Below are 19866 nucleotides of genomic sequence, written 5' to 3' on the forward strand. Positions count from 1 at the left end.
GTTGTGTCTGACTCTCTGTGACCCTACGAACTGTAGCCTGCCAGGCTCCTCTGTCCACAGGGATTCTCCAGGCAAGAACACTGGAATGGACTGCCATGCCCTCCTCCAGGCTATCTTCCCAACCTAGGGATCAAACTCTTCTCCTGCATTGACAGGCAGGTTCTTTACCACTAGCGCCACCTGGGAAGCCCTAAACAGTAATGAAAATATTAAATGAATATCGGAGAGAAATATTCCAAAGTAGTCTATACAAACAAAAGTAGCCTATACTTCTGGCAGGGAGAGAGTTTTGGTAACCCTGGAATGGCCGGACACACAGCAAATATTTAAAAGCATAAATTAAAGCACAAAAAATTCAGAAGATTCTCCTGCACACATTTCAAGCCATTTATTTGGAAAGTACCTTGTAGATTACTAATTCAATCTTGTTTTAAAAAAGGGAAGGAAAGAAAGCATCCAGAAAGTTATACGGTTTCCCCATAATCAAAAAGCTAAGAATTAGCAAACAAAAACTACAAATCCAGACCAAGACTGGTGCTCTTTCACTTTACATTTTCTCACATTAACCCTTATTACCAAGCTAACAAGGTTCTACTTCTAACAGCATGCCATTCTAAAAGATACATACTCTCAAGTACAAAAAAGGAACTTTTTTGCAGTCTGAATCCAGTTAATACTCAATCCAAAGGGTTCCAGCTCTATGATTCAACATTTCCTTTTTTTTAGGTTTCAAATTTTATTAGGTACTAGTTCTTTAACATGATACTTTGACATGTGTATTAAAAACCCAAATGCCAATCAACAAGATCTTCTGATAGAACACTGCAGAACGCAAAACAGAAGCTCCCCACACACATCCCTGGCTTCCTCCACTAACACCAATCTTAATGATACTGAAAGGTTTACAGAGAGATAATACCTAGTATGTCCAAGAATAGACAGTCCACAAACCAAAACTTAAGCACCACTCTGACCAACAATCCTGACTTTCTCCACCTGATTTGATCAATCCTGAGTCAGGTGATGTTAATGGTAAAGAACCCTTCTGCCAATGCAAGAGCACTAAGAGACATGGGTTTGATCCCTGGGTCAGAAAGATCCCCTGGAGGAGGAAATGGCAACCCAGTACAGTATTCTTGCCTGGAGAATCCCATGGACAGAGGGCTACAGTCCACACAGTCACAAAGAGTCGGACATGACTGAAGCAAGTTAGCAGGCACCCAAGCACGAGTCTAGATATGGGAGAAAGCATATTGATACCGTGTTCCAATGTAAGTAAGTTACTGCTTTTAAGCCAGAAGACAGCTTTTCAAAAACTACACATATCCTTAAGAATAAACACAGAGAAAAAATTATGGTGACAAATGTAGTAATTTTTAAAAAATAAACATTAGAATACACATACACACCAAAAAAAGCCAGATAGGAACTTTTAAAGCATTCACCTTAAGGCATCTCCAATGATGAAAACTAGTGTTATAACAGAATGATTTAACTAGTGATATAACAGAATGATATAACTAGTGTTATATCAGAAGATCCTTAGAGCTTCTCCCTTGAAAGCTTGGAGTATATTCACTGAAGTATTTTAGGCTAATTCTTTAATCATTAAAGATGTGTTTGCCTATTAAAAACAACCAGCAACTCAATGAAAATACTGGGGGAACAGGTAGAAGAAAAGTTGGCTAATACTGTTTGGTCAGTATTGTTTCAGATGAAAAACAAAATGGGATTTAATAGAAATGAAGATCAATCTGTTACTATGGCTCTTGATTTTCAGTAAGACGAGACTTCAACCCCAGAAGACTTCAACTGATCTTCAATCCATTGCTGGATTGAAATAGTTTATTTACATTCTTTAAATGAGTTTTAAAAGTCATAATTCTCTCAAAATTTTACTGTCAAGAGCTAAAGTATGCCATATTATAGCTGTATTCTATTTTTTGCTGATACAAAATGATCTTCAGTTAACATTTTAGTCACTTTAAGGAATAAAATCACAACACAATGAATCACTAATTAAAAATAATTAGAGCACTAATTCTCAAGGGTGAAAAATATAGACCACCACATGTGAGAATTTCTAGGAAAATTCTTAATTTCAATAAGCTTCAAAAACATTATTGAATATTCAAATACAGTAAAATTTGGAAAAAAGAGAACCAAAACAGGGGAAAGTAAAGCAGTGAAGCCCCTCAAAAACTAAAACAAATTACTCTGCATAATATATCACAGAAAGTAAAACTGTAAGAGATCTTCTTAAATGATGGGGCATGAATTTAAAAGGATTTGAGAAACAATGATTTATAAGAGGAACAGTAAAAAAAATTCGTAGTCTGTAAAAATGTAAATGTCATTATTCAAATCAAATATAATATATTAAAGAGAATAAGGCAACTGATACCAGTCTAACTATCAAGGTAACTTAAAGAACAGGTAATAATGTGTTGGAATAAGGTAACTTAAAGAACAGGTAATAATGTGTTGGAATTAACATAGCAATTACTGTACACAATTTTTTAAAGTTTATACAGATTCCTGAAAACGTGAATGAATCATTTGCTTCCTTCATAAACCGTACAAAAGCAACTTCAATCGAATCACTTTAAGAATTCTAAAGTATTAAATTCTTATTATTTTACTCTTAAATGCACCTGAAAACAAACTGCAGTTTACTACCATCATTCACCTGTTTCTCTCATGTACTAGATGTGTCAAATGGCATGTTAAGTGTAACATTACTGAGCACCTACATTCATATGCCAGGCCCTGATACAAGAAAAATTAAACATAGTCTCTGCCTTCTAGGAGCTTAAGAGTAGGCAAACCATATATGTAAACAATTACAATTCACCGGACAGGAATTTTAAGAGAAACAGGTTCAAGGAAGGCTCATACAATAAAGAACTGGGATCCTGAAGGATTAAGAGGTTTGCCAAGCGGAGTGACTAGAGGACAGTTTTGCTGTAAAAAAAGATAGAACGGGGGACAACAGTATTTGATATTCTGGACCAGACAAGTTCTACACGACTGTACTAGAGAGAAGAGAGGGTGGCTGAGAAAAGTTTGGACTCTTGGCCATGGTGGCTCAAGAATATTTTTTTCCCAGAATATTTTTAATTCAAGTTTTCTAGCTACCGTTACAAACAGAAAATCTATTGAGTTGCCAGCTTTCCAGCATGAATGTAAAAACATTTTCTTTTCATTTCAGTGTCTTCTATGTATACTACATAGGAAGATTGCCCAGGTAAGTGTATGAAGAATTAGGGAGGAAAACACAGATTTGGACAATCATGTTGTTAACACATAATATTATATTTATGTATATTACTATAATATTATTTCATAAATTTAAATATGTATATTTGTAGTCTCAAGTTTTTACTCAGACAGCAATGCATAAGGAAAGAGACGACAGACCTGTAAAAATGACAGTTAGGAAAAGAGTAATGCGATCTAGAATTCCTCCTAAACACATGAGGAAAGGAAAAGGAATCAAGGATAACTTCCCAAATAGTAACCAGGTCAGGGAATACTCGTTAAGAATAGACTTCAAAAAAAAAAAAAAAAAAAAGAATAGACTTCAGAATCCATGGAACATCACATGAAATATGCCGAATAAGCAAGAAGCCCTGTGAGCCTGGAAATAGAAGGATAGGGTGCAGCAAGGACAGAACAATGCAAAAAACACTGACATGTCAGTGAAGGTAAATGAGACTCGGAGCTCAGGAAGAGCTGATACCAGCTGCAATGAAAGGAAAGCCAAGAAAATTAAACATCAAGCAGCTATCAATAAGAAAGGCGAAATCACTTCAAAAGGACTTAACATCTGGAAGGTTTTCAGTGGACTTGGCAGCCAAAAGATTATTAGCAACTGCAAAAGGAGAAATCGCAATACTGCAGAGAGAAAACGCCGTAACAGCAATGGGCTAAATTTAAATTTGAAAGCATTAAAACTTCTTAGCTGCATTAGCCACATTTCAAATACTCAAGAGGCACATGTGGTTAGTGGCTGCCACACTGGCCAGCTCAGATATTCAACACTTTCAACTACACATTTTTTTGGACAGTGACTGACTAACCTGAACTCTTCTTTCCAAACATAAACAGACAACTTCAAACAGCAAATGCCTGAGGAAACAGTAACATACAAGAGGCAGCAAACCCAGACAGAAAACTTTCTGAGGACATGTATTTGACATGGAAAAAAACTAAAATATTATATAAAATCTCAAGACTTTCTATTGAATCAAATTATAAGAAGGCATTTAAAAATTAAAAGTAAAATCATCCAAAAAATAAAACTTTTAACAGGTGAATAAAATGAACACAGCTTTCAGTATAATTACGGCACTAGAAGAACCTGCCGTGGGAGTCTTCTCCCCAGAGTATAATGTACTCCTTTCTCACTCAAAAAGTTATCCCAACACCTACTTTTTATCAAGCAAGAGATAAGAATGAAACCAAAACACATCTGACACCAATTCCAAAGGGAGAAGAATCAGAAATAACTTTAAAGAGTGGGAGAGGGTGGCAGGAAGAGGAGAAAGGATGCAAAGACTCTTTCTAAGGACTACACTCAAGCTAAAAGAGCCCTTAGCAGAAGTACCCAAATAAGACCACACACAGGGAGAGACTGGTGAAGGTGAAATCCCAAGATTCTCAAGGTGGACAGGAGAGCAGGGGAAAGACACAGGCATCCCAAAGGATAAGCCACTTATAAACAAGAACTAGGTTTGCTGTGGACTTCTCATTTGTACCTATGATCCGTTATCAATTTAGAAGTACCTTCAAGAAATAAAATGTTTAAAGATTGAAGGAAAAATGATTTTAATCTAGCAAAAAGACCATTCTCCATATATAGAAACAAAATGAAGACATGTTTGAGCATGCAAAGCCTCAGATTACCACCCATCAAAAACTAAGTGATGAATCTTTATGTATACAGAAAGGTAGAACACATAGAGCAAAAAATGCTTTTAAAAAATAAGCAAAATCAGCTATCATGTACTGGAAAACTTTCTCACCTGTCAAAAACAGATCAAGTAAAAATTAAAAATACAAAGGGTTTCTATTGCATAGTATTATATAATAGAATCTATATAGTACAGCAATAGTAATCTACTGCATCCATTTCTTTAGAACTTGATTTAAAGTGTTTTAAACTAGATCTAAAAAGAAAATTACATTATTTGCAAACATTTCAAAAACATCTGCTAGAATTAAAGTATTCTGAGATAACAGGAAAAAAATCTTAATTTCAAAAGGCCAGTAAAATCAGAATAACAAAAAGTCACACAATTTTTAAAATACAGATTTATAAAATTCATTCAGAAATTTGAAAGCATACTTCTAAACACACTTTGGCTTTAAAAAAAAAAAGAAAATCAAAACTGAAATCACATTTAGGCTTGAATTAAATCATTCTATAACTCTGCATTAAAATCAATGCAATATGAATAAAGCAAATTTACAGGTCAATCATTTTACATTACAAAGTAGGACTCAGAAGTTTCCCTACTAGAAAAATTTGATAACAGTTCACAAACAAGACTGTAATGGGTCACCCAATGACAAATACACATCCAAACCGATCTATCTAGATTTGACACCAGAATGTTTTTCCTTCAAAATACAATCAACTGCAATCCCTCTTAAATTCTACTCCTACCACCTTAAGCCAAAACCTGATAATCACCTCAAATCTACAGTACAACAAGCAGTGCTAACGACACAAGGCTTTATATAACCAAACGCTGGCAAATGTGCCCCAAATCAGTACACAAAAGGACAACCTCAAAGCCTAATTGTAAGGCTTCCCTGGTGGTCCAGTTGTTAAGTATCTGCCTTGCAATGCAGGGGACACCAGTTCCATTTCTAGTCTGGGAAGATCCCACATGCTGTGGAGCAACAAAGCCTGTGTGCTGCAGTTAGTGAACTCACATGCAGCAACCACTGAAGCCCAGGTACCCTAGAGCCTGAGCCAGTGTAAGAGAAGTCACCGCAACAAGAAACCCAAGCACTCCAACTAGAGTAGCCCCTGCTTTCCGCAACTAGAGAAAGCCCACATGCAGCAAAGATAGACCCAGCAGAGCCAAATGTAAGTTTTTTTAAAAAGCCTAACTGTACAGTGTGCCCATGAACAAGGACATAATGGGGGAAAGCCGTGAACAAGCATGTGATTCCTGAGCTAACAAAGTCCAACCGAACAACTAGCAACTGCTACTACTAGCAGTAGTTCTCCTGCTTTAAAGAGTCCACTTAAGTCTTCCATACACTACGTAATGAAAATGAAAATCAATTTATATATAAATTAAACAGTAATTATCAATGTCTGCACTAAAAATAATAGTTTAACATTTAAATACTAAAATGAGTGCTACATTTTAAAACCTGTTCTTCCCAAGAATCAAGAACATTCCAATTCTAAAGTCCGTATCAGGGACTCACCAAACTGATTGTTGAGGAAATAATAAATAAAACTGACCCAAATCAAAGAGGAGATTTTGAGGAACCAAGTAACTTGGTCTACTTTTGCAAAATAAGGAACACTGACATTTAAGTTATATTAAAAAGGAACTACCATAATTACACAAAAGTACAAAGTTAAGGTTAGTCTTCAGCTTTGGAAAGAATAGTCTTGTGACTTAACCCTTAACAATATTCCTTATAACTTAAAACGTCTCATGTTAAACAAGACTTAATCTCTACACATACAGTATTAAATAAGAAGGCTTTAAAACCTGAATAAGGAGCTAACAATCAGCAGGGACAAATCATCCCAGAAAAGGCTGTAGGACAGCAAAAAACACCACTTCTAACTGTCCATCTTACTGTGTCACAGATTCCATGTTTCCCTCAGGGCTTCAATGGAAGTTTGCATAATCAACCAGTGCACACTTTATAAAGTTTGAAAAATCAGAAAACTTTCTTCATAAGTGTATTATTAAATGCAGAAATATTCACCATGATCTCATCTAAGCCAAATATTCCAAAATAGTATCTTTTACGAGAGTTGCTTTTTGGCTACCAGAAAGGACCAGTTCTGAATATAATACAGTTTAGTCAAAACCCTTCAGAAGATGCCAACACAATGCCATGCTCTTTGGGGCATACTGTTGTGTAACTCAGAAGGAATCAGAGATTAAACCAAAAGACTAGCATTATCTAAATTCATCAGCCATGCTCATCCTAAGTTTTGTTTAAAATGCAATTACAGTTGACCCTTGACCAACAGAGGTTTGAACTGCATGGGTCAACTTACACATAGCTATCTTTTCAATAAATGCACTGATAGTACTAAATGACCAGAAGTTAGTTCAATCTGAAATGTGGAACCATGGGTAAGGATGATGGACTGTAAAGTTACACACAGAATTGCAATGCTGTGTGTGACAGGTCTGTTGCCATCCCAACCCAAAATACTGTTCAAGGGTCAACCCTACTCCTAAGGGTCAATTTCAAGAAAACTATTTGCTAACACCTGAAGTCAGCCTGAATATACCAACTTGGGTGAAGGCTGTACTTTCCAAATAGACAAAAACTAAGTCAAGTTTAGCACTAAACTGTCTCAGGAAAGCCTGATGGCATGGGAATGGGAGGGGTGGGGGGAGACATGACATGCCAAAGACATTTCATCTGAAGAAATAGCAGTGGCTTCAGATACTATCCAAATAGATCTCACTGGTATGTCGAGCTGCTAATACTGGTGAGAAACTCTAGTGGCCACACTAGTTCTACTCTACCACATTAGATGCCACAGGATGCTAACTTCACTATTTAATGTGTAACTGCATACAAATTATACTATTATCTGTGACTCAGACAGAAGGTGACAGAAGAAAATTCTTTGAAACTCAAGAAAGCAGAGTATGATTTGGCAAACAACCACCCTACTTCTACAGTCCTAATGATAAAATTCACATTCCTTAATATCTCATTTTTTCTGAGGATCCCCCTCTTGTGTGTACTCTCCCTACATCTGCAGTTGGTAAATACTGATATTAAACAAGCGTTTGTTTTAAAAAATTCAGTTTTTTATGCTCCATCCTCCTCCATTGCTCTGATTCAGGGTAATTCAGATGGACTCAGGAACTTACAGCTTTAAAAGCTTCCTAAGTGATTTGAACAGACAGCCCAATTTGGGGTAATGTTTAGGTTTCCCCTTCCATCAATCCTAAAAAATCTCTCAACTACAGAGTTCTGGGTATGAGCAGGGAGCAAGTCCGCACAGTCCTGCAGGCCTCTTCATGCAGCTTTCACTGACCAGGTTCCTCAACTGGCAAGTGAAACATCTAGGATGCTCCTTCCTAAGGAAGAAGAAAGAATGAAAGAGTAGCTTGAGGCCTGGGGCTGCTGATCTGACTGACATCAACTCCTAATTAGTCCCAAGAATAAGAATAAACCTAATAATTCACTATGTCAGTCTGAACACTCAGCTAAACGCTTTACAAGTGCTTTAGATACCACAATTTTCATTCAACCCCACACCAATGCTCAGGGAAAGGACACAGAAACACACATTAAGTAATGGGCCTAAAGTCACCACCCCACTACAAGTATCAGTGCCTGGCCTTAAACAACTTTAACTGAAAAATGGCTTCACCCACTGGTTAAGCATGAAAGGTAAATACGCACATTCTTTGAGCACTAACTAAAAGTTCACTTCGTCAGGCCTCTCAGACTGATACTGCCAACACCAAGTATTGAATCCATTGAGAAAATATACTAAAGACAAGTCAAATAAAACCGGAAAATGTAACCATTTTTAATAGAAACTCTACAAAGGCTACCTATAGAATAATTCTGGTATTTTATAGCACAAGGAGGAGTCCTACAAAAACTGATAGGATTTGGGGCAATGTCATTTTCCCTCCTCTGCATTTCCTGGTTTTACTATAATAAAATTGTACTAACAAAGAAAAATTTTAGTACAAGCAGCACTATACAGTCCAAGGGCCCATTAACTCCAACCTTGCCTTGCATAAACGTCCTATTTCAGAAATCAAGCAGATAAAAAGTTTTAGAAAAACAGGAATATGTGTCAAGCTAAATATGTCAAGAGTGATCATATTCTCCAGAACTCTGCTGTCCAATTCAGTAGTCACTAACTACATGTGGCAAGTAGGCACAGAAAATGTTAGCTGGTCCCAACTGATATATGCTATAAGCGGAAAACAAGATTTCAACAACTTTGCAAAAAAATAGGAGTGTAAAAAAAATCTTTAGTTTTTAAAATATCAAGTATGTGCCGAAATTAATATTTTATATACATTACGTTATATAAAATATACTAAAACTCACTTCACTTTTACTTCAACATGGCTACCAGCAATCTCCACAGGTGACTTGCCTTTGTGGCTCACATTTTATTTCCACTGGGCAGTGCGCTCTAGCACCCTGTTACTCGTGTGCAGCCAGCAACACAGGCAACATCTGGGATCTCGTTAAAAAGGCAGAGCCCTGGGCCCCACCCTAGACTGACGAACTGAAACATGTATTTCAGCAAGATCCCCAGATGTTTCATATACACATACAAGTTTGAGAAACACTGTTCCAGAAAAACGCAATTTCATTTCCTTAAATCATAATGACAAACCAAGTACTCTTTCATCTACCCATTTACTAAAATGCTCCATAGTGTGGAGCACTGTTCTAGGCAACTGGGATATTAGGGGATAAAATCATTAAGACACTCACTCCCTATTCTGGTGAGTGTGTTCCAGAGAACAAGCAACTGTCAGTTCTGCTATAACACTGCTTTTTTTTTTTTTGAAAACGCAAGTTTGTTTGAGTCCTATTATCAGGAAACTATCTGAGCATAATATAAATTTCCCACTTACCTGCAAACAATTTCATCTGCTGAGAAACCACCAGCTGCACCCAGTTGACCAAGCTTCATACTCACTCACAGGATAGACACACACCTCAAATACCTGCCAGTTACCCCAGTTCTTCCAGTTAGGAGTCACATCCACCCACAGTTGGTTACAATTTTCAGAGGGTTACTTCAGATAACCTTCCTTCCATCATTTCACAATAACTCACAAACTGCAACCTTTCCACAAACTAATTTCAGGTCATTAGCAAACTAAAATGCTGTTATTAACTATATTGTTAGTTTACTCCTTAACCATTTAACAAAGTTATATCAAGATATTTGTAAAGTTCCTCTTTTAATGTGTCATTGACAATGTTTTTGAATACTGTGCCCCTATCACATTTTCCCTATAAATCCCAGGGTGCAATTTTGCATGGCATGGTAACTTTCAGTAACATGTGCTGTTAACAGAATGACTAGAATAACATCAGGTCACTTTAAGTACAAGGAAGGAACAAAGCAGCAGACAGGAAAGAGGATGATAGGGAGCTGTTTGAGTCATCAGAAGGGTAAGTAGACCTCTGGGAGGGGGGTTGCTGAAGCTGACACCCTACTGGAATGAGACCGCATCAGGTGGACATACAGAAAGATGAGCATCCCAGAAACAAGGAGCGGAACTCTTGAGACCAGAACAAACTTCCTGAGGGCCGATGCAGACAGAGCAGCACTAACACCCAGACACCAGATTTTACAAAGAGCCTATTACAGGCATTGTAAGTAACAGGGTCAAGGGAGGGTCTTGAGCATGAGTGACCTAAGCTGACTGGCATTTTATCTGGACCACTCTGGCTATGTGTTGTGAATAACAGTGTTAGGCAAAAAGGATGCGGAACACCACTCAAGAGGCTCTGGAAGAGTTCAGGTAGGAGAGAAGTTCAGAGAAGGAGAGAATAGCAATTTTAAGTATATACCACAGTTCCAACTTAGGATCTGCTGGCCTTACAATGGTGTGGCAGCAAAAGGCATGCAGTGGAAAGCACACTTCTAATTGTGAATTCTGCTCTCTTCCCAGGCTAGAGATATGCAGTATGATATGCACCTGAGGATGGGGCGGCAGCAGCAGGGAGACAGAATTCCCAGTCAGCCACGTAATTAGAAGGGGAAACAACTCCTACACTTACAGCCAATTCTGCTTTTAACTCTCAGTACAGCAGAAAGTTACATGAGATATTCAACACTTTATTATAAAGCAGGCTCCGTGTTAGGTAATTTTGTCCAACTGCAGGCTCATGTAAGTGTTCTCAGAACATTTAAAGTAGGTTAGGTGTATTAAAGGCATTCCCAACTTGCGGTATTTTCAACTTTTGATGGGTTTATTGAGATGTAACCAAGTGGTTGTAGTTGGAGTACAACTGTAAGGTAGAGATAAGGTTTTATATATAGCAAAAACACTTGCTTTCTACTTTCAGTAGCTAATAGTAGGCTACATAATTGGATTATATGTTCATCATAAAACAAATAATCCTGATCAGCCTAATTCAAAGGGGTGTGGGACCAGATATAAGAGGGCTTTCAAAATTATGATGTATCAAATAAATAATAAAAAGGAGACTCTTTGTAGGGTGTATTTTCAAGCCCTAAAAACTTGGTTTTGAAATGATTGACAAACAACAACTCCTGTACTTAGTATAAGATCCCAGAAGCAGAGTCCAGGTACAGATCCCGATGAAGATACTCCAGCTCACTGCTAGCTCCACTGTTTTCAGCACCATAACAAAATGATTCACAACTTAACCCAAACTATCCTGCACAAAAGAATAAGACAAAAAGAGGCTTAACAGAAAGACCATCTAGAATACATATTTTCTGTGAATTACGAACCCCAAATCCTAAGTAGGTTCACCAAGAACTTTAAATACATCTTGCACAACTGAATCAGTTCAATTAATACTGCCTTAGGCAATCCTTGCCTGGAAAATCCCAAGGACAGAGGAGCCTGGCAGGCTACAGTCCATGGGGTGGCAAAGAGGTGGACACAACTGAGCAACTTCACTTTCCTTCTTTCTTAAAAGATCTTAAAGTAAACCATACCAAAATAGTTTTGACTGTGAATTGAAATGCATTATATCATAATAGCCACCTCTTTAAGAATACCAAAAATGGGTTGCCATGCCCTCCTCCAGGGGACCTTCCCAACCCAGGGCTTGAACCCATGTCTCTCATGTCTCCTGTATTGGCAGGCAGGGTCTTTACCACTAGTGCCATCTGGGAAGCCCGTTTCTAGACGAATCTTACTATTGGTTCCTTTCACCCAAGTAAATCTTCCCTCATTCATAAACTATAAAACAGGGATACTATTTGTTCTACCCACCTTCCAAGGTCAGTGCAAGAATCAAATGAGACTGTTCATTTTTATAGTACTTTCTAACATTACAAATGCAAAGCATATTTCATTCTATCCCAGTGTAAAGTTATTCAAAGAACCACAAAAGTCATACTATGCAATTATCAGTCTATTTAATGTGAGAATACTAAAATATTACTAAATTATATTTTAAAAGCTGTAAGAACAAGTATCCCCAAATACTTCCTACTTAATAACAATTCCTTCAAATGTTACAGTAACTGTCATTTGAAAATTGGATTAAATTTCCCAATTTCTCCAAATATGGGTAAATGACCAGAAAAATAAAAAGGTTACTTTCATTATGCAGTGAAAAACTTAAAAGTGAGAAATGCAAGCACTAAGGCAATTTTTCCTTTGTACTCAAAAATATTTGAATACTAACTTAAAAAGCTATAGAAAATCACTTAATTCCCACAATTCAGGGAACCAGTAAAGAATAATTTTTTTCGATTAACTAACTGAGCTAAGCTATCTCCCCCCAAAATATGTTTCTAACAGTTAATTCTCAGAGGGAAGAGAAGAAAAATGGGACAACCCCCAAGAGGCTGAACTTTTGTGGAACAGCTTTACATAATTCCTATAAAGCTACCCTTCATTCCCAAACTCACTGGTACTAGCATCATCCTGCAGGTTGATCACAATATTATGTAAAAATAATTTTCCACCAAGTAATGAACCTTTAGGTAATGTTATGTCACAAAATTTCCCTTAGTTATAATAATCTAAACTCCCTTTCATAAATCCTAAGGGATAAAAATCTCTAATTCCTTTAACTGTACAAACTTAGTTGGAATAAATCCTTTTAAACTGTAGACTTCAATCTTCTGCAGGGAGTGACAATCCTTCTCAATCCCTGCTTTCTGATTTCTTAGAGTATTAGTATGTCTTAAATTCTTTTTATATATTACTCTGAATTGGCACTTTAAGGAAATCTAAGGTGCCATGAAGAACTAAAAAAAAAACTGTGGACAGATGCCAGTAAAGTCCAATGGGACAGTGTTGGGTAGGGTAGGGGGTATATAGACACTTCAGTTAAGCATTTATTAAAATCACTAGATTTTTTTAAATCCTAAAATAAAAATCAATTTTATATTAGTTCGATAATATAGTAACCTGTTCCTATATTGTTACTTACACATGCTGAGTGCACAGAAAATCCAGCTCACTTGCATTTGACTTTGAATAATAGTTTTGATCTTTACGTGAAAATTTATCTACATATACAATTGATTTTATAAAGATGAAAGTATCAGGGAATACAAATACCTATAGTGAAATCACACATATTCACTTTAAAATGTTAGTTTCAAACTCTTATTGTTAAGAAAAAAATACCTGGAGTCAAAGTATAATGACTTAAACAGCTAAGAAGTGAGGGAAGAATCACCACTTCACATCTTTAAGATGCAAAATTAACATCAAAGATGCTATCTGCACTCAAGAACACAGATCTCATTTTATAGTATTTGTTATTACTCCTCCGTGGTGTAAAGTAATATGGCAGTCAAGTATCTGAGAGATAATAGAGACCAGGGATGAAGTCAGTATTAGTTAAGACTCCAGAGGAAAACAAGCAAGTTGCTAAAAAGCAAATCAGAAAAGGGGCTTAACTTAGCAAATGACTAGATCAGAAAGGTAAGTTTCTTACAAATGGAACTAAAGAAACATCAGCAAGCAGATGCACATAAAAAGGAAACTAAAACCCCATAAGAGGTATATAAACTACACACAGGAAGGAAAATGAAAATCAAAGTGAAGAAAAAAAAAAAAGTACAGAAAAAATCAAGCAGCTAAAACAAGTAGCTCTCCAGAGTTAGAGCTTGTAGCAACAGCTTCAAGGACAGGACCACATCTCAGCATTACTTCCAGGCACACCACACAACTGCTGACACACAGGGGACGCCCAGTGTTTGCTCAATAATTAAGCAACAGAATGTTCTTGTGAATATTTCACCTGTAAAAGAACTTAATCAGACACAGTTCACTGTAAATGCATGAAAGCATTTACAGAAGTCAAGTCTCCTAGAGTACCTAAAATGACCCTTTTCTGGATTTGGGGCTAGATGACAGATTAACCAGATCATAATCACTAAAAGAGAACCTGGGATACTTATTATCTTTAAGATGAGGTGCCACATCCTACTTAGCCACAATCAGCAAAATTTTAAAGACAAAGCACAATATAGTACAAACAATACTGCCTTCTAAGATCTAACATTTGAAATGAAATCCACTATAATAGAGTGACTGGTAATACAATCTCAGGCTAAACCTAACACTACACAAAACTTATCCCCAAGACTAAAAATATTAATTTTGCCCCCAAAATTCTAACACTTATTAACCAAATCCACCTGCTGTCATTTACAAACATATATAAGTTTATATGTGTAAGTAGCATATAGCTATGCTATATTTAACAGAGAACTATACTCCCCTCCCATTCAATAACCATCCCAATATTCCATCTCCATGCAATCTTTTTTTCCCATGCAATCTTCTGACCACTATTAACTTCCTCAACCCACCAATTATATACAGAGGCGGCCAATGTTTTCCAATATCTCATCACACTGAATACAGCTGATTTCTACCCTAGGAGGCAAAAAGAGAACCAGGAGAAGCAGGATTTGAAGATAGTTGAAAATCAGAGACAGAAAGCCATGAGGGACTCTTGAGTTTCCTTATAAGCTTATAAAAGCACAATCAAAATGGTGTATTTATTTCAAACAGATTATCTATTATGTAATTTAAGACCTTATAGCAGGAATAATAGAGATGATTAATTGACTTAGCGAAATTGGTTTGTCTCTCAATGAATGACATACGTAGACAGGAAATCTTGATAATTTTGGTAAATTTTGGATACATTAAGTCTGAAAACAATTTTCAGCCTCCTACCACAAAGAACTTGAGGCAAAGTAATAGATGAAGGAAGGGTAAAACCACTGAAATGAACTTTTAAAAAGGTGAGTATCTGAGTAGATACAGAAGTTACATTAATAAGACCCTGGAAAATATGAAAAATAGTATTTTCCTTAAAAAAAAAAAAAACCTAACAAAAATTTCCAGTATCACAAATGACTTTCTTAACCCATGAACTGTCTCAAAAAACCTTCTAAATTTTTAAATTCATACTTTACCACAAGAACACACATCTGAACTCCTTAAAAAATAAATTCAAGTAGAAACAAGGATCTCAAAATGAACCAAGTCAAACTGCAGTCTTGGAAAGTTGAAAAGGTGAAAGTTCCTTTCTTGGAGAAATGTCCTGCATGTCACTCACTATTAATAAAGCACTGGTAGGCTACATTCATAAATGCATCCTCTAATTATCACCCACTGGGGTCCAGCTGTGGATGCTCGCGTCAGCATCTTATTTCTACATAATTTGTTTAGGAGTCAAAACATTCTGATGACATAACCACTTAGTAACATTTGCAAGCTGGAAATATGACTAAAACTTTTTGTCTCACATAGAATTATTATTAATAAATTTAAGTTTCAATAAAAAAAGCTACTCACCACCATCCCTCTCTCTAACTCTGTGAATATGCACATTTTTGGCCTTACTGTGACCTGTGCTGTCACTGTATTTGTTTTCAGGACTATCAGATCTCCGCAACATTTTGTTTGGTGGTGAAGGATCTGCGGCGTCTCGCATTTTTTCATGTCTGTGATCACCACTACTGGGGTGACTCTTCGATGAATACTTAAGTGCCTGTAAAACATCACCCCCCCAAAATAAAAAAGAAATCAAACTTTTAATTTCTTAAGTTAATTCTATCATAAAATTGGCAATTATTAACTACATTCAGTTTTATGAATTTATATCTGTAAAATTAAAATTTCTTTTAATTCTGCCTTTAAGTTATCCACACAAGACCTAACCACGAGTTATTGTAAGGCTCCTCACACATATCAAAATACTTTTTAAAAAAAACCTTCCATTAATCATCTTGTAAACACAATAAATCAAAACACTTTGGCAAATTAACTCAAGCTTTTCTAGGAGTTAAAAAGTTTAATCTGAAGTATTCAGTGAGTACTACTCTAGTATTTTTGCTCTGCAACTATGCTAGACACAAATACAAATAAGCATAAACACGTTTCTTCAATCTGACCCCAAAAAAGCATCAGAATTCAGAGAATTCTTATCAGAATTTCTCCAATTCTTGGATTCAAATAAGTAAGGCATTTCAGATCTAGCTTAACTACTCTTGCAGGCATGGGAAACAATTTTAAGGTATAGAAATGTTGGCTCTTATTTCTGACCTATCCTAATGGAACGTAATGGAACTCCCCCTCAAAAAAATTTAACATATTTAAGATAACCATGATATAGCTGTCTTTTTAAATGCATAATTAACTATGTTTCAGAGTGTGATTCAACAGTTTAATCGTTGACTTATCCAAATGTAATGCACAATGTTTTACTCGTCAAGGAACCTAGATTTTTAACTGGAACTTTAACTCATGCTACCCAGAAACACAACTGTTTCTTTGGAAACCGGCTCTCCTATCCTTTAAGTGGTCAGATGCAAGAAGTATTTACTTCTAGGGTCACCCCGGAGTCACAAATTAATGAATTTCCCTCCCCCGGAAAACAGGGGCCAACTCTTTCAAAAAAAATTTTACAATGTTACACGAAGCTGTCACAAAAAGAAAACTATGTACTTGGAACTCCTTTCATGAGAATGAATTACCCAAGTACTCAAAGATCTCAATTTCTACAGAAACAAAAGCGCCATCTTTCACTAGTTAAGACAATTAATTACGTGCACCCAAAACAAACTGGGAAGGGGTAATGGTTTACAACCCACTTCAAGAGTTGAAACCCATTAATGGCTTCTTCCCTGCCCTTCTGTCTAATTCTGATACCTCTGCGTTAACTTTTAGTTCCCCCAAAACAACAAATGAAGGTGATTCCAGAGTTACTAAACACCTCGCCCCACCGAGTCCCGCACACCCAAATAACCGAGTCAGGTCCTTCCTGGACGAGAATCAATTTTTATTCCCTTCCCCCCATCCCCCCCGCAAAAAGAACTTGAACTTCCTCCCGTCACCTGTCAAAATAAGCCCCCACCTCTAGCCGGCGAGCGCCCCGTGAGCCGAGCGCAGGGTTTCCGGCCCCGCCGAGCGGGTTTCGCGTCTGTGGCCCCGAAGGGCCTGCAGCGACCTGTGAAGCCTGCGCTCGAGTAGCGGCTCCTCCCTCCCCCGCCGGCCCCGCCAGCCCCGCAGCCCGCGCCCGCCCCGTGGTACCTGGTAAGGCTGCGCGTCCCCCCGCCGGTCGTGACAGCTGGAAAACAGAAGAAATGGCCACCTGAGGCCGGGAAACGAGCCCCCCGCACGGAGCCCGCAGAAGCCCCCCCGCCCCGAATCCCAGCGGCGCTCCGGCCCCCGGCAGCCCGCCCTCCCGCCGCGCGCACCCGCTCTCGCTCTCACACCCGCTCACACACACTCACACGGGCTCCCGCCGGCGAGGGGCCGCCGCCGCCCGCGGCCGTCCACCCCCGACTACCCCCCGCCCGCCGCCGCCCGCGCGGCCGCTCCCCCTCCCGGCCGCTCCGGATCAGGGTTAACAACAAAAATGGCGGCGCGGCCGGCCCAGATGAGGAGGAGCGCCCCCCCGCCGCCCGCCCAGCCGCCTCGAAACGAAAAGACGATTTACCCATCACTGAGCCTCTGCTGTTTCCTCGCATACATTACCATCAATGCCCGGCCTGTGAGCGTGTGTCGGGGAGGGGGGAGCGGCCGCGGGAGACGGCGGCGGCGGGCGGGCGCGCAGGCGGCGGGCGGCGCAGGCCCGGCGCGCCCTCGGCGACGCTCAGCACCTCCCCGTCACTGGCGCCGGCGCTCCCGGGCCATCTCCTCCGTCCGCACCACGCTCACGCTCAGCTCAGGCCGGGCAGCGGCGAACCGGGGGGTAGGGGGGAGGGGGCAACACGACGCGTCCTGCTCGCCCTGCGGACAGCGCGACTGCCTCCTCCGCCTTCTCCTCCTCCCGCTCCGCCGCCTCCTCCCCTCCTCCCCCCGCCGCCGCCGCCGCTGGGTCCTTCGCCGCCGCCTCCTCCTGCCGCCGCCGCCGCCGCCGCTGGTGCCGCCGCTGCCGCTCCACCAACTACATCCGGGCAACTCGGCCACTGCGGCCTTCGGAAACCCTCGGCAGTTTCCGCCGCGCCCCTCCTCTCCCACCCTCGCGCGCGCCGGAACGCCGCCTTCGGCAAACCTCGGCTCGTCCCGGCCTTCCTCTTCCTCCGCGGCCTGGCTCGCCTCCTCGCGACCCGTCCGCTCTTTCCGGTCGCCGCTGCCGGTCCGCACGCGCCCGTTCGGCCGCCGCCGTTCCGGTTTAGGGGTAGTCGGGCTCGGGGAGCCGCCCGAGGCTGGTCCCGGGGCGCGCGGGGCGGGCAGCGTCTATGGGAGGAGGCCGGTGGGGCGCGCAAGGAGCCATCGCGGACTAAATAAGGGCGGCTGCGCTGCTGCGCGTGCGCCCGGCGGCGCAGGGGGCGGGGGGCGCGCGGGGGAGCGCGCCGGCCGCCGCCCCCGCCCCCGCCCCTGCCCCTGCGGGCTCCGGCCGGGAAGCCCGTGGTTGGGCGGCTGGCGGATGGTGGGTCCAGGTGCTCGCTCTGTGAGCGGAGGCGCGAGCTCCCGCGAGGTCCGCTTCTCGGAACCGGAATCGGGGCCTCGTGCCCGCCTCAGACCGGCGGGCAGACCCGGAGCTAGGCCTTCGGCCTCACAGAAGTAAGTCACCCCCGGAAGCGCGGGGAAAGGGCTGGTGGCATTCAGGGTCACCGGGCTTTGTGCCCGAAGCTCGTGCGCCTTCGAAGACCAAGGTGAGAAGGGCGAGCGCTGCTGCTTCAAAACACCCGATGAGCCTACTGATGTAGGGGGACACTCAGAAAAAGTGTCGTTTTAATAGTTTCCACCCCAGCCGCGCCCTCCCCACCGTCTCCTTTATTTCTCGTTTTTCTCTCTTTGAGTTCCTCCGCGCTCAGATCCAGTCATCTGGAGTTTTTCGCAGGTGAACTAAGTAAGGCCTGGTGGTGGTGGCGGTTTAGTTGCAGAGTCGTGGGCGACTCTTTGCGACCCCTTGGACTGTAGCCCACCAGGCTCCTGTTTGTCCATGGGATTTTCCAGGCAAGAATACAGAAGTGAGTTGCCATTTCCTTCTCTAGACCCAGAGATTGAATTTGGGTCTCCTGCATTGCAGGCGGATTCTTTACCAAGTGAGTCATCAGAGACGCTCCAATAAGACCTGGGAAGTGCTAATGAGTTGCTGCAAATTGAATCTTATAGACTGCTACAGGCACAGTGGCATATTTAGAGGGGGAAAATCCAAGTATACTCCCTAATAAAGCTTTACATGTGTGTGTGTGTGGTGTGTGTGTGTGTGTGTTGGTGATGGTTTAGTCACTAAGTAGTGTCCGGCTCTTGTGACCTAATGGACTGTAGCCTAGCAGGCTCCTCTGTCCATGGGGTTTCCCAGGCACATGAATACTAGAGTGGGTTGTCATTTTCTTCTCCAGGGGATCTTCCTAACCGAGGGATGGAGCTCAGGTCTTCTGCTTCGCAGGTTGATTCTTTACCAACTGAGTCACCAGGGAAGCACAAATAAAGGCTCTGGGTAGGGCGGGCAGGG

General features: G+C 40.5%; 1 protein-coding gene and 1 long non-coding RNA gene across 17 annotated transcripts in view; one reads left to right on the forward strand and one right to left on the reverse strand.

The window, feature by feature from the left end:
- Positions 1-18555, reverse strand: part of WAC (WW domain containing adaptor with coiled-coil) — a 79365-nt gene extending 60810 nt beyond the window's left edge. For 2 of the 9 annotated variants that reach the window (XM_043884547.1, XM_043884540.1), the window contains exons 1-3: positions 17899-18349; positions 17490-17526; positions 15753-15948 (exon numbers count right to left, since the gene is read on the reverse strand). In XM_043884547.1, the coding sequence (XP_043740482.1) occupies positions 15753-15948; positions 17490-17526; positions 17899-17939 (274 nt within the window). In that variant the 5' untranslated portion in view covers positions 17940-18349. Of the gene's footprint in view, positions 1-15752; positions 15967-17489; positions 17527-17692; positions 17715-17898; positions 18350-18456 lie in introns of those variants that run through there. The other 7 variants (XM_043884546.1, XM_043884539.1, XM_043884541.1 and 4 more) reach the window with 6 other exon arrangements.
- A 210-nt stretch (positions 18556-18765) lies between these two features.
- LOC122681937 overlaps positions 18766-19866 on the forward strand; it is a 33927-nt gene continuing 32826 nt past the window's right edge. For 7 of the 8 annotated variants that reach the window (XR_006337151.1, XR_006337153.1, XR_006337155.1 and 4 more), the window contains exon 1: positions 18766-19060. This is a non-coding gene — a long non-coding RNA (uncharacterized LOC122681937). The remainder of the gene's footprint in view (positions 19061-19866) is intronic. The other variant, XR_006337154.1, reaches the window with a different exon arrangement.

The sequence above is a fragment of the Cervus elaphus genome, chromosome 23, assembly GCF_910594005.1.
Source record: "Cervus elaphus chromosome 23, mCerEla1.1, whole genome shotgun sequence".
Taxonomy (NCBI): Eukaryota; Metazoa; Chordata; class Mammalia; order Artiodactyla; family Cervidae; genus Cervus; species Cervus elaphus.